This window comes from Calypte anna, chromosome 2, assembly GCF_003957555.1.
Source record: "Calypte anna isolate BGI_N300 chromosome 2, bCalAnn1_v1.p, whole genome shotgun sequence".
NCBI classification, from domain to species: Eukaryota; Metazoa; Chordata; class Aves; order Apodiformes; family Trochilidae; genus Calypte; species Calypte anna.
The window spans coordinates 117,977,050-117,991,534 of record NC_044245.1 but is presented as its reverse complement, the minus strand read 5'-3'; the positions used below and the strand labels follow the sequence as shown (position 1 = coordinate 117,991,534).

General features: G+C 39.0%; 1 protein-coding gene across 1 annotated transcript in view; it reads right to left on the bottom strand.

The window, feature by feature from the left end:
* The window catches only part of SULF1 (sulfatase 1), a 121,471-nt gene that overhangs the window by 2,038 nt on the left and 104,948 nt on the right, over positions 1–14,485 (bottom strand). The window contains exons 14-22 of the mRNA XM_030446242.1: positions 14,204–14,420; positions 11,108–11,345; positions 9,285–9,381; positions 9,105–9,199; positions 8,597–8,662; positions 7,974–8,146; positions 4,749–4,891; positions 4,515–4,638; positions 3,602–3,635 (exon numbers count right to left, since the gene is read on the bottom strand). Coding sequence (XP_030302102.1) covers positions 3,602–3,635; positions 4,515–4,638; positions 4,749–4,891; positions 7,974–8,146; positions 8,597–8,662; positions 9,105–9,199; positions 9,285–9,381; positions 11,108–11,345; positions 14,204–14,420 — 1,187 coding nt within the window. The remainder of the gene's footprint in view (positions 1–3,601; positions 3,636–4,514; positions 4,639–4,748; positions 4,892–7,973; positions 8,147–8,596; positions 8,663–9,104; positions 9,200–9,284; positions 9,382–11,107; positions 11,346–14,203; positions 14,421–14,485) is intronic.

Below are 14,485 nucleotides of genomic sequence, written 5' to 3'. Positions count from 1 at the left end.
AAAGAAATCTTACTATTCCAGTAATTTGAGTGCATAAAGGGCCCTAGAAAAGATCTTCAGGAGCGATGCATGTCTTGAAGAATTTAGTCACCAAACCCTCTAAAATAATAAAATAATAACGACACTGCAAATGGGACAATGGATAGTTTCTTTTTTTTTTCCTTCACCAAATCAGAGCCTGCACAGGAAAACAAACTGCTGTAGGAATAGTCAGCAGCCAAAGGTTTGATACCTGATGGCAGAAACTGAAACAGAAGTGTTGCCATTCAACCAATGTCACCTCTAGGGATCAACCAGGGCAACTGGGGACAAAGCAGGGGTGAGAAAGCTGCCTTCGGGCCCAGAGGAACCTCTGCTTATTGTCCCAGGCAATGAGCTGAGCAAGTGGGGTGCCAGGGCGGGCAGCAGGGATATCTGGGAAGCAGGAAAGAGGAGCAGGGTTTCTCAGCAGCAGGGTGATGGGGCTGTGCTGCACAAAAGCAAGATCATCTATTTGCTGTATTTTTATAAAATAGGTTGAGTCAAAGCTACCGGGTCCTTCATGCTGGGTCTATTTTTTCCCCTCTAAATGTGGTGCTGTTTCTGCGTCAACAGAAATTTCACACCTGGGAAGGCAATGGGAACTGTTTGGGATCTTCATGTCAAGCAGAAGGAAATACCTTCTTTAAACACATGGAATAGAGGTAACTTGTATTCATATATGTTAAACAAATACAAAAACAAAGTCTTAAGGTCCTAGAGCTGACTGCATATTGGCTGACTGATCAAGTCACCTCACAGGTTAATTCCACTACATCAACTTAGCATTTTATGCTTAGCACTAAGCATTAAAGGTTTCCCACTGAAATTGAAATATATAAGGGAAAAGGAGAGAGGGAAGGAAAGGTTTTCCCCTGTAAGAAATTTCATTACAAATAGGAATGAAATGGGAAAGTGGAGATAAGCTGCATCTGAGTAACAGCACGGCAGTGGTTTCCTTGATCAGTATGTTGGAATTTCTCAGCTGTTTCATAGACCCGAAAGAGAAAAAAATGGTTGCTAACTGTTCACTGCAAAACTTCTTCAGATTTTTTTAAAAATAAGAATTAGCCAACCTTCACTGCCTAGCTATTATATCCTAGAGTCCCATGACACCATCTGGCCACGTTGTCTCCAAACTAGCAAGATATTTGGATATACCTCTGCTGAGTCAAAGGACAAGCCAGTACCATCATTTTTGTGGTGGCTTTGAAAAACCTCAGACAAGCTGGAGAGAGGAGTGTGCAGTTCCCACATCCTGTTTCTAACCACATCTGCAGTCATGTTCTGTCCAACAAAGGACACAGGTGACAGAAGTTCCTCCCTGCTGAAGGTCTCTCCCTATGTGTTATGTAGTGAAATGAGGCAACCAGGTGCCACTAATTGCCAGGTAGTGGGCATGAGCTTGTGTTAAGCCCACCTGTGCCTGATTAGGGCAGGCCCTAACTGCGCATGAGCAGGATTAGGGGGCCAATAAAAGGGCTCATGCGCAGTGGGGGCCTGCCCTAATCAGGCACAGGTGGGCTTGACACAAGCTCATGCCCACTACCTGGCAATTAGTGGCACCTGGTTGCCTCATTTCACTACAGTGTTAAGCAGGCAGCCCTATACCTGCTGTTTCCATACAGGCTGTCGTACCAGGATGGTATTTGGAACACAGGTAGTGCTGTGTTGACATGGGGCGTTTGGAACTGCAAACAGCTCTAAGTGGAGAAACCACAAGATCTGAAGGAATCCTAAGGGCTAGTTCAGATGACTTAGCAGCACAGGGCTTTTCCTTTCTCCTTCCTGCCTTTTGCTGCAGGCATCAAGAAATGGATTTTCTAAGAGATTGTTTTAATGATTCCTGATAAACGGGTTTTGTTTATGGTTTTATTATTTTATTTTATTTTTAGAAAATAAAACCGATTTCCAGCAAGATGGTGCTTGAACTATGATGCTGGACCCAGGCTTCTGTGTATGTTAAAAAACCTGGTTAAAAAAACCTAATAAGACGAAGCAATATCACTTGTGCTATACTATACCAGCTATTTATCCCAGTAGCATAATGTTTATTGACTTGGTATCAGAAGTTAAGAATGTTTTCATTACTAAACACTGTAGCAAGGTACAATTTAGAGATTAATCCTGTGTGCTCTATTATTTTGTGCAATCCTATAATTCAAAAATGCCATTTCTGTTAGATCTGTAGTTAAAATGAGGGATGCTTACAGGGACATCTTCTAATGAAAGACTTAGAAACATAATTACAGGGATTACTTTCTATCATTCTAGTAACCAGTTCCCATCAGGCTGTAACAAGCAATGCAAACAGCTGGGGTTTAACCAAATGAGAGCTTATCATTTTCCTAGGTACCAAAGCTGTTTAAGTGAGAAAATACAAAATTGGCTGCAAGGAAAAATTAGCTGCTTAAATTGCAGATCTATAAAACATTGAAATACATAATCTTAATTGTTCCCTGGCTCCTGGGAGCTAATTACAAGGTTCTTTTCAGAAGATCTTGTGAAAAAAAGTTTTAGGTAGACCTGTATACTCCTTGGAGCCAGTTTACTTCTCGGGTAAAGAATGTGTATCAGGAACCACTCCTATTGGAGTAGCACATGGAGCTGAAAATGTATTAAAATGATATACTGTGAAAATTATCAAGTTTAAATATGACACTTGAGAGACTTTAATCAGTTTCTCACTGTGAGTACAAGTATTGTTCAACAAACAGCAAGTGTGGTACTGTCAAGGCCTGAGATTTTTCAGTCTCTTCAAGCTTTTGCTTTATGTTTGACTGGTTCCTCTACCAGGAGAAACTGGGCATGTATGATAAACATGTGGGTACAGTAAGTGTACTTGCAAATGAATACTGCTGCAAACAGCAGACTTTCATGTATTCCTCAGGTTCAAGCGTTAGGTATAAAAAAACCCCCACATCTGATACCTTCATATATTCATATTCATATATTACAGCCTTTTAAAGAAATTTCATTTCATGCTTGTGGGATCTGGTCTGAAAGTATTCTCCTCCCAGCCCAAAGGAGCCCCATCTTCTTGCCACGCTTATATTCCAATATCTCCAGCTGGCTTCTGAGCACATGCTGCTCATGTTAAGCACAGCTTCTGCTTAAAGCAGTGTCTGTCAGTGTTTCGTATTGCCAGTGAGAAGATTTTTACTTCCACAGTTTTGGTTCAGCTCTTTGGGTACATACAGGTTTTCAAGCATATTTGATTGATGTTTAAAAAGCAACCGTACAAACTTCCTAATTAAGACCAGAAAAAAACCCCAACCCAGTAATAGGAAAACAACCCAGAAGAGGTGATTCTTTTCGTGTCATTTCCCCTGGATAACATCTACAAAATACAGGCATGAGATATGAGCTGTATGAAGTCTTGCTATGACAATGAGCTACGTTAAATGCAGAATGGTACATCTAAAAAACAATGGCCAAGTTCAGTGTAGAGCAGTTAGAAAATGCATGCACCAAAAGCTATGCTGTGTGCAACATGGCAGGATACAGACATTAGTTGAAATGGACTGGAGTCATGCAATTATTTGGAAAGAAGCTGCTGAGGAGAATAAAAAAGTGTGGATACCTGTGTGGATCATAGCTTCCTCCATCTTTATTTCCTGATATAGGAAAATACAAGAGTAACTTTTGTTAGTGTTTAGAACTTGTAAAACCATTCACAATGTAGTTTTCCATGCACAGCATCTAATTCCTAAAAAGAAATGTACTGTGTTAAATAAAGGCAGAGCTGCAGTCCAACAAAGGTTTCCTGGAAATTTTATATAAAGGAATTGAAAATACACCATTTTCCAAAAATAATAAAACCCCAAAACAATTAGATATTGTAAAAAAAGAGAAACATTTGTAGCTGAAGAGATACAGAGATGCAACACCACAAATCATGTAGAAGTCCTGTAAAAAAATCAAAGTATTCAATCAATCCAATTGAAATGCATTGAATTCCAGAGTTATGAGGTACAAATACCAGCTATTTCTGTACTCAGACACTTTTGTAAAGAAATATTTCTTTTCCTCAAAAATGGCAGAGACTGATCAGAAGTTTGCAATATTAAGTCTCAGGTGTGGTGTAGAGCCTGGAAGTTGTTCGTATAGGCAGGCAGCAATTGGAATAAACACAGGACTTAATACCTCATCTGCTAGCAAGAGGCAAACCCTACCCAAATAAACCCTACAATGAGAAAGGGCTTATGACTTGGAAGATCTGCATGGGCTTGTTTCTGGTTTGCTAAGATAACATGATAACCTTCCTGCAGCTTTTCTGTCAAATGGTATTTGCCATCAATACCTGTCTAGAATAACCTCTGCAGACTTGCAAGGATGCTTCCTGGTCATGCAGTCGTGCAGGATGCTGTATGCAGATCATTCCAAACTATTTAGAGCAACAGTTTGGAGAGTGACACTTCCTGGATACAATTAGTACTCAGGCAGATAAATAAAAAGAAATTAAATGGAAATAAACACTTCTAATTTTCCTATACCTGTTTCAAGTCCTTTTGGCCTTGGATTGCACTGTTTATAACCTTGACAACTTCGCAGTTCCATTAGCTGTATGTGTAATTGATTCAAAATGCCTCTTTCCACTGTGTGAACTGTATTTGTCAGCTGAAAAATAGAAAAATGGAGGGGAAAAAATTATTTGACAACAGAAATAAAAAAAACCCACCCCAGAGGAGTCTGGTGAATGACATATTGTAACAGGGAAAAGGGCTTACCTGATAGGGATCAGTGTTCATATCAAAATATTCCAAGAAGCCAGTTGCAAACTCACAAAAGAGAAAGTTGTGGGTGTCATTGACAGTTCTCAGACACCAATAAGTGTTGTTATTCGAGCTTGTGCAAGCACAGAAAGAGCCCACTGTAATTAAAGAGAGAAGTTATTAGTTTTTATTAGTGAAAAAATAATGATGTTGTTTCTTGTGCTAGTGAAACTTTTGTAGTTTGTCATGTGCTTCAATTCTAGATCAGTTAAAAAAAATTTTCTATTTGAATAACGTTAGTGTCATCTAAACCAAACGTTGCCAAGGCAATTTTCACAAACATATAGTTAATGAAAGCAGAAGATAGTGAAACCTTTTTGTCAATGAGCCATATTCTCTTCTGAATTGTATGCAGTTTACTGGGATTGAGCAGAATTGAGACTTTACAGAAAAAAAACCCAACACAAAACTCAATCCTTAAGATTTGTATGCAGAATTCATTGGAATGCCTTACTATGTACAAAGATACTATTTTCCCCACCAGTAAGTAGCCTTAACCAAATAGAGCCTCTGTAACGCAAATACAACAGAATGTCACAGAACTGTAAACATTACAGAGGAAGGTCAAATTCTTGGTTGATATAGAAATGAGATGGAAATGACAACTCAAATAAGTGCAAAGCAGTGTGGGGAATGAGGCAGTGACAGAGGTCAGGCAGCAGGCAGATGGGTTTGCAAGCAAGGGAGCTTGCCTGGCACTTTGATTGCAGGAAAGATGGAAGAAAGATGGTGGGGAGGAAGACCAATGAATAAACTTATGCCTCATTTTAAGCAGCTCTCCCTTACTGGCTTGACTTTTCTGCTTAACTATTATTCTGAACTGCAATCCCTTGTTTTGTTTATTATATACACAATAAGAGGGAAATTGAATCATTCAGCAAAGCCTTTGTAGGACAATCCCAGGCAGCATAAACTTTGTTTTCACTTTTCAGCCTGGGCAAACCTAGACTGGGATTTCACTCCAGACTGAAGACACCTGGATCACAGATGTCACAGTGATGGGAGCAGCTATAGGATGACCTGGGTATATCTTGTTTATATCCTGGTTCTGCCAGCAGAAGAGGCTGTAGGAAGGGTATCTCTCAATTTCCAAACAAACTGCCAATGAAGTTTTGCTGTAGAAAAATGTCACTTTAATTCAAATAATAAAATATTAATAATCCCTTAGATTTTTATTTAGATTTCTTTAGATTTGTTATCAGTACTGTGACTAGCTGTAATGCTATCAGTGCTTTGAACAAACTTCATTAAAATATATAGAACATTGAACCTTACTATGTGTATAATGTGAATCTTTACATTAATTCTTCTGAAAGTTACAAACTGGCAAAGGGACGTTTTTTTACCCCATGCCTCCATGCCTGTCACTGGAACATTGCCAGAATGCTCAGAACACTTCTCATAGCTCTCTGTTACTCCACAGTTAAAAAGTAATTTAATTGTTGTCCTTAAAACAGAAATCATGCACATAAACTGCTTTAGGAGCATCTTACATTAGGAACACCTTACATTTTAAGAAGTGTATTAGCAAACGTTCTACATTACCACTAGAAGACAACATCTTTCTCCAAGTGAAAAATTGCTCTTAGCAAATTTTCTCCTAGGAGTCAAATACGTTGTAACTTAATAATACTTGGAAGTTTTTGAAAGTACAGTTTTCAAACACTTTTCTGCTTCCACCACCATAGGTGAGAAAAGTGTTGCTTGTTAATGCTGAATACCACGAAGTGTTGAAGCAAGCCTCAACAGGAAGCTTAAAGGAAATATTTTCTAGCTATAATATTTTGTTCTTATACAGGTTAGTCAAGATACAGTTCTTGATCTGAAGATCAAGTGAGTGCCCCACAGTGGTGATTTTGAAATGCTTTTAGAATATAAAAAATGGGAATAATGGGAAAAATTTGAAAAGGATAATATCTGCACTTTCTTCATAGCACGGTAAGTTGTTTGAAACTAGAATGGTGTCCTGGTTTGGGCCAGCTAAAGCTGATTTTCTGTCTTGTACTTTTGCTTTTAGCCAAGTCTCTTGTAAGTAGTTGCACTTGCTGAAATTAACAGCAAGTTTCTCAGTGTCTGCTTCTAGGACTGATAACAATATTTACAGTTACTGCTAGAGACTGGTGTGCAGAGCCAAGGACACTGCTCAGCTCTGAGGAACATTTTACCCTCCAGAAGGAATAAAGAGGTCCCACCTGCAGCCCTCTTTTGGGGAGGAACAGACAAGATAGATGCCAGAATTGACCAAACAGAGTATTCCACCCCATACACATCATACTCAGTAGAAATTTGAGGGATCACAAGAGCTTCCAGCTTCCAGCTTCCTGCCCTTCCTGCCTTTCCTGCTTCCCTTCCTTCACTCTTTCCCTGTTTTCTTCGGCATCCTGGAAGGATTCCATCCATTCCTCTGCCAGTGGTCCTGATCCGTGCCAGCCCATATCTGTGTGTTCCTGCCTCCAGTTCCTGACTGCTGCTGACTCCAGGAGTCCAGCCTGGACTTTACCAGGGCTGCCCTGCAGCCTCAGTGGTGACATGAGAGTTATTGGGGGAAAAGAGGGGAAGGAACATGGTATCAATTTTCCTGTGTATTTGTATATATTTAGTAATTTTTCCTATTTATTATTACTGTTTCATTAAAGCTTTAGTTTCCAGCCCGTAAGTCTCTCTCCCTTATTCTCTCTTCTTTCTTTACCAGGAAGGAGAGAGAGATTAATAGACAGCATCTGTCATTCCGTTTAATTGCCAGGCCAGTGTTAAACCGTGACAAATGGTAAAATGGAAGTCAATCTTTTATGAGATTGAATTTGTGACAAAATTAAGAGTCAAGTCCAAAAAAGGATTTACAACAATTGGAAAAATATATTTTATTAATAACCAGAAACCCAATTAAAATTTCTATGAAATATTTGGTCATTTGGCCTCAAGAGATGGTCCAAATCTCAGTGGCTGGTTATGAAAGCCTGTGTGTTAGAGGTCAACTCTCCTCAGTGTTTAGCACTGAGTCTCTTGTGGTTATTTCATACAGATAAGCAATGCAGTAATTGCAAGCACACATAATTGACATTCTTCCTTCATACAGCAGCATTACTGAGCGTCAGTTCTTAAAAGTAATACTCCGATTGCATGAGGTGGAAATTGTGTACAACAGCAGAGGATAAACCTGCATCATCTCATAAGACTTACAGTTCCAGAATGGTGCTGTTTGCCAGTGGTTGTTGTCGTGGGTAAAACATGTCAGTCCAGGAAGGCTGCACTCATCTCCTTTCTTCTGGCGCCTTTTCCCCTTCCTTTCCTTCTTCCTTCTCCGATTCTCTTTGAACAGCTGCAGTTTGCCATCCACTTCCTGTGCTGCTTCTCTGTTGGGAAAGTTTGGGACAGTTGATGGACAAAAGTCTCTATCTGGTTAACAACAGCACTTTTCTGGCTTTTAAGAAGGTGAGTGGATGGGAATATGCCCTTCTTCTGGCTCGGCTTCCACCCCAGGTGCTTTGGTGGTGTTTGCTTCAGTAAGCATGAGAAACAATGCATCATTGCATTGAGATTTAACCTGATCTTCCAGATAATCTTGAGGTCACTCAGTGATGAATTTCATCCATTTTTCTATCAATAGGTTTAAAAAATATTAATCATAAACTTATAGAAGTCTGTCCAAAACTACTGAAGGTTTCTTGTGAGAGCTTGTTTTGTGTGACCTTTTCTTTCCCTTGCCTTCTCCCTTCCCCTCCCCATTGGAAACCCCCCCAAATTATATTTCTCCAGTCACCAAAAAGCCAGCTGAGAGAGTAAGAAGACAGTAACAATCTTACTTGAAGGGATGAAGATGGCTCTTGAGTTTTTCTTGGGCCTTTACTCCTTTCTCTTTGTTGTAATAGCTACAGGGGAAATTATTAGGAATTACCGACTCGTGAAACCACAAACACAAAAACAAAATAAACAAAAATAAACAAAATAAACAAACACAAAAATGAAATAGAAACATACCATCTTCTACATTTTCTTAACTAAACAGTATGACTTCCAAGTTTCACTGCATTTAAAGAAGTTATATCTGTGTGACAGTGCTAGATTATAGCAAAACTACAGCTGCGTTCAAATATATTAGTAGACTACAAACTTCTTTAATATTGAAATTTTAACATTTTTTGTCTTTTGATTTCCAGCTGCTTCTGCTTTTAAAAGTGTTATAACTAAAATGAGTACCTACAGTGATTATAGATATCAATACACCTTATGTTCTCTATTTTCCATCTCAAAAATCCTTGAAAATGTGTAAACTTTAACAATCAGTGAAGCTTTTCGTGCCATCTCTCTTACCTCTGTTTACTACAATCACATTCATCTGGTTTTCTTCTTTTCAGGTGTCCTCTAACTTCCCTCAAATTCTTGATTTTGTCTTGTAGAGCTTCAATCTGCAGAGAATACTTCCAAGTCAGAATTATTCTTTGAAAAGGTAGCAGTGTCAAGACTTCACTCAGATTTTAAAATACCTCTTACCTCCTTATCAATGTAAGCCTTGTGGTCCTTCCAGGCTCTGGTGGATTGATACAGCTCTCTCTCACAGTGAATAGTGTCATTTGGAAGAATAAAACATCTGCAGACACGGATTTAACAAATAGGAAAGGAAAGTCAGCAGTTTCCCAATTGCCTACCTATTTCTTCTCTGTCTTCCAACATTTCTAATCAATTATTTGGTATACTCTGTTAAGAAATAAGTAAAGATATACAGTCTTCTCATGTTGACTTAATATTAATAATTGCTTCCATCTGTTTTTTTCTGCAAAATGAAGAAAAATATATCTTTATCCATGACAGATTCTCTGTGCCTGCTAGGCAAAAATGGAATGACAATGACATCTTGGAGATTCTTAGTCCAATCAGAAATTAAATCCAAACTGTAATAAAAAGAATGTAAAGCTGCTTGTAAACCAAACATGTTATTGCTTATTTAACCACCAGGTGCAGACAAATATATTCATCTTGACATATGAATGAACCTCATCTTCCAAGTATGCAAATTACCCACTACAGTTGTTGATCAACATAATATAATCAATAGAGATCAATAATGTTCAAATTACTAGAGCAAAAAGTTCCAGTGGTAAAAAAATACTCAACAGAACACCCAAAGAGATGCAATTACAAAAATATTTATACAAGTGTTTGAAAAAAAGCTCTACCAAGAGAAAGAAACACATGGAAGTCCAAGGAGGTGGACTGATACAGAAAACCCAGTAGACTACAGGGCTGAGCTTTCTAAGTATCCATGCTGACAAACAGAAATTCCTTAATTATAGAAATACTTCTATTCTCTAGGCACAACCTTTCTTGGGTCCTGCTTCACAATGAACCTTCTTTTCATTTTTGGGAAAAACAGAAGAAAAGAAGACTTAGATGCTTATCCCTTCCCATCTTATCCCATTATGTAATTTTCTTCATTCAAAGAATTCTCAAAGCAATATTGTGTTCAGGAGAAGTCAAACTCTGAACAGAGAAATAATAACTTATCCAGAAGGCTATATTAATGCAATAGTTAGAAATTCTCAATATAAAAAGGATCATTTGTACTTAATCAAAATTAACTTCTAAGTTTTCCTTGGTATTAAAAAAAAAATAAATAAAAAAACCAAAACACAGAGAGAGAGAGAAAGTTACTAATATTTTTTAAAGCAGAAAAGTTATAAAAGAGAAGATTTTTGTTGCCTACATCTGCTTGGCTTTTCAGATCAATCATAATAGCTTTTTGAAACTAAAAAATATTTTGAGATTTTTGCCTTCTCATTCAGATTTAGTGTGGGGCTAAAAATTGAAGTCTAAGCATCTTCCAGGATGGAAAAAATTATTGTGGGTCTCTTCAGGGATGAACAGGTCTGATATGTCTTAAGAAAGATGATTTAACTGACCTAAGCTGTCTGCATTTAGAGTAGGACTTTAGTCATCTCAGATTTAGGCATCTATGCTAAGCTGGTAGCCTAGACTTTATAATGAAAAGCAGGAATGTCATTTTCACAGGGTGATTAATCCATCACAGGATGCATGTTTCAATACAGAGGATAAATTTCCCTCTGAAGGTGTCTACTCCTCCTCAGAAACAAAACAAAACTAGATGCCCCCTTGAAAATTCACTTAATAATTATTCCACCTACTAACAAATAAAACAGAGGTTTCTCTAACATCTACGATGATAGTTCTTAAGTATTGTAATGATAATTTTAATGATAAAATCATAAAAGATGGAAAGAGAATACAATTATAAAATTAAGAAGATTTAATTTTAAGGAAAAAAACCCACAATAAAACCCCAGAAAAAGCAATCATACTTATGTGTCACTCTGACAGAGCTGGGTTGACCTATAGCATCAGTGCCATCAGCAATCATTATTTCACCACCAGTTTCCTGTGCTTCTTCCTCTTCTTCAGCGTTGTGACGCTTGGAGATACTTTTGGTCTTTAACACTTGCAATTCTTCCTCTTCCAGATTTATGTCATATATTTCACCTTCAAATTCCACAGACAAGGACCGGGTTTGGCGAGTATGAACAAATCGGGGTTTGTATTCTGAAGCAGAAGAAAGAAACATTCCCAGAAGCATATAGATACCTACATGACCTATGCCATGAACACAAAGCACACCCTAAAGAGAAATAATGCTGTTCAGTAAAAACAGCTTATATTTTTTTTCCTGTGGCTTTACAGATACTTATTTAATGATTATGTGATATATTTGGACTCACACTTTCCAGGAGTAGCATGAAATTTTGATTGCTTCAAGGCTTGCATTTCATGCTAGTCTGACCTTATGCCACAGTTAGGATCTATATTCAGACAAAATCAGTATCTCAGAAATCAGATATCTAGAAAGAGGCACTCAAAATACCAGACACCACAGGATTAGGAACTGCTTCAGAAGATTAAACCATTCAGTACTGTGAAACAAGGTCACTACGTGTAAATTGGCATGTGACATGAGTTTGACTTGTGATTTAGAATAAAAATGACTTTTAAAAAGGATAATACATTTTTCTTTTTAAAGGTTGGTACTAGAAGAGTCATTCAAGTATCAGTCTATATGTATATATGTACTTCAACACACACATCATCCATATTTATGTGTGTAAATCATAGACCACCAAAAATGTGCTGCATTGTAGAGCTACAGTGAGATTTACTGGGTCAATTTTACCCATTGAAAGCTCTGAGCTCAGCAGGGCTACAGCTCTTTCAGTTGCTGTCTTGGAGTTTTGCAAGTACAACAGTGTATATGAGTCAGATTATCTAAAACAACTAACTCTATGAGGTGTTTTAAGTGTTATATGTGAGAACTGAGCTCATCCTGGAAGCCATTACACTCTTACTTCTTTGCTGAATGCACTTGTCCCAAACCAAGCTGATAAACCCCACAGTCAATAGCATACCAATGCAAAGCCACACAGAACCACAGGAATACATATTTCATCTTGTAAAAATCAGTTGCAGGACATTTCCATTTGTTACATCTGTGCTGAGCACATGTTTGTCACCTGGCAGATAATAACAACTGATGCAGCAGAATAAAATGGGAGTTATAAAAAAATACTGCCTTTGGCAGGTGGTGTCTGTTCTACTGCAGTTTTTATGTTCATGTCTTTGAGAGACTCACACCAAACCTTTCCTGTAAGAATCTTTCAGAAATGCAGATAGTGAGCCTCACTCAGTGATTCATTTGAACCACCTGGTGCTTCTAAACTGTTTCAGTGGTTGCCTGCTGGCAGGTGAAAAAAGGCTTGGAGTCAAGTCAATGAAGACATTAATCTTCCTGAAGAGAAGGAAGTTTTAAAGCATCTTTCTGATTTATAGCTATATTATCCATTAATAAAATAATGTAGAAAGAATCATAGGGTCATATGGGATTATTTCTGCCATTATAACATTCTCTGATGATATTACTTACTAATTAAGTCACCGAAAGGGTTTGGAAGATATAGGCATCTTATCCAAGTGTCATCTAAAAACTGAGGCCTGAGCTAGTCATTCCCTTAACAATGATTCATCCCAATGAATCTTTCTCTACTCCAGTCAGATGAGCATCAGGGTGGATTTGGAGGAGTTGGAGGAGGGAATAAGAATTTTGTAAAGAAGAAAGCTGTAACAAAAGGATTTTTGCTGATGCTTCTTTCAGAAGTTTTGCCTCTTTTTATCCCCATGTCACTCCTTCCCCTCTTGCATTCCCTATTCACCCTTTGCTGGTATGCTGGCAACTCCTCTTTCCACAGTACACAAGAGGTATCTCCCCATGAAAATATCACTTATGGGAACATTCCTCAGTTTGAGAATCAAACTGGCAGTCTGTGACATGCAGACTTCCAGCAGGGGTCTGCCTGTACATGCTGCAAAGTTCCTTCCATGACACTAAATAAGTGGAAGAAATGATAGGAAGGCAGTATTTAGTCTGAATGAGACAGCTCAAGACAGACAGTATTGTGTGTGAATGTACAGAGAATACCAGGAATTCTTTTTGACATCCAGAATGATGGAGGCTTTAAATCAGGAAATACTTTAATGTATGCTGACAATATATTCCTATTTCATATGCGTGCAGAATCTTCTAAATTTTGCATTCTTCCCTATCTTCCTGTTCTAAAGACCCTTTCTCATTTCATTCCTCAGTCTTGTATTCTAGATAGACTGGGAGAAAACAGCCTGGGCTTGAACAAAGTTTGAAATTCAGGTCCACTTGTATTCTTATAGCTACAGAACTTCACTTTCATAGCTAGGCAGATTGATCCCTGTTCCATTTAATGTAATGGCTTCTTTATATAGGCTTCTTTTGTAGAAATCATTGGCAGAAACAAATCCAAGTGCTGCTGTGCCATTCGCTTCAGCCCACGCTCCACTAGAGGACACTGCAATCCCACGCGTGTCCCTTCGGGGAGCCCGGGATGATCCTGCCGGGCAGAACTTCAGTCCGAGAGCCGGCACAGTACCGTGGGGCCTCATGGAAAACAGATCTTCGGGCCAGCACCGAACCGTGTGAGAACTCAGCAGTCACGGTGCAAGCAAACCTTTGCTCTGGCCATTTTCGCAAAAAAGAACGGTTCCCATTGCCCTGCAGCTGTCCCCGCGTTGTCACGCATAAACAGCGCGATAGGTGGCATCAGAGCATCATCACCGCCACCAACCACCCCGCCACCCTCGCCACCACCACTGCCACCACCACCCCCCCCGCCAGCCTGAGGGCTGGTGACCACTGTGATCCACAAGAGAAATACTGTCATTATCGGTATTACAGAGGCAATTACGTAGGACCCGACCGCCAATTATGGATGTATTAATTAGACACGGAGGTGAAAGCAGGACGATGGTGGCAAAGCCACCACTCTGCTACCTATTTCCCCCTGCTCCTTGCTTCAGAGCCCAAGAGATCAGCCAAGACTTACTTTGCGAGTTAGGGTTTCTCAAGAACTGTCTTTGATTTTTTCTTTGGGTCCTGCTGTTTCGGTAATCAGGGTCCCCACAGCTGCAGTCTTTGTCTTTGCTGCTGTATCCCCGGGAGTGGATGCTGCGTGTCCTTTTCCTGATGGCAAGTATGTCACTAGAGACCTTACACTTGTGAATTCGAAGTTTGCCAGAAGCATCCTCAGTGCACTGCCACTTCTGTGAGAGAGAGAAATGAAGACGGTTTCCCCTAAGAAAGATTCCCCCTTCCGAACCCCTGCTGC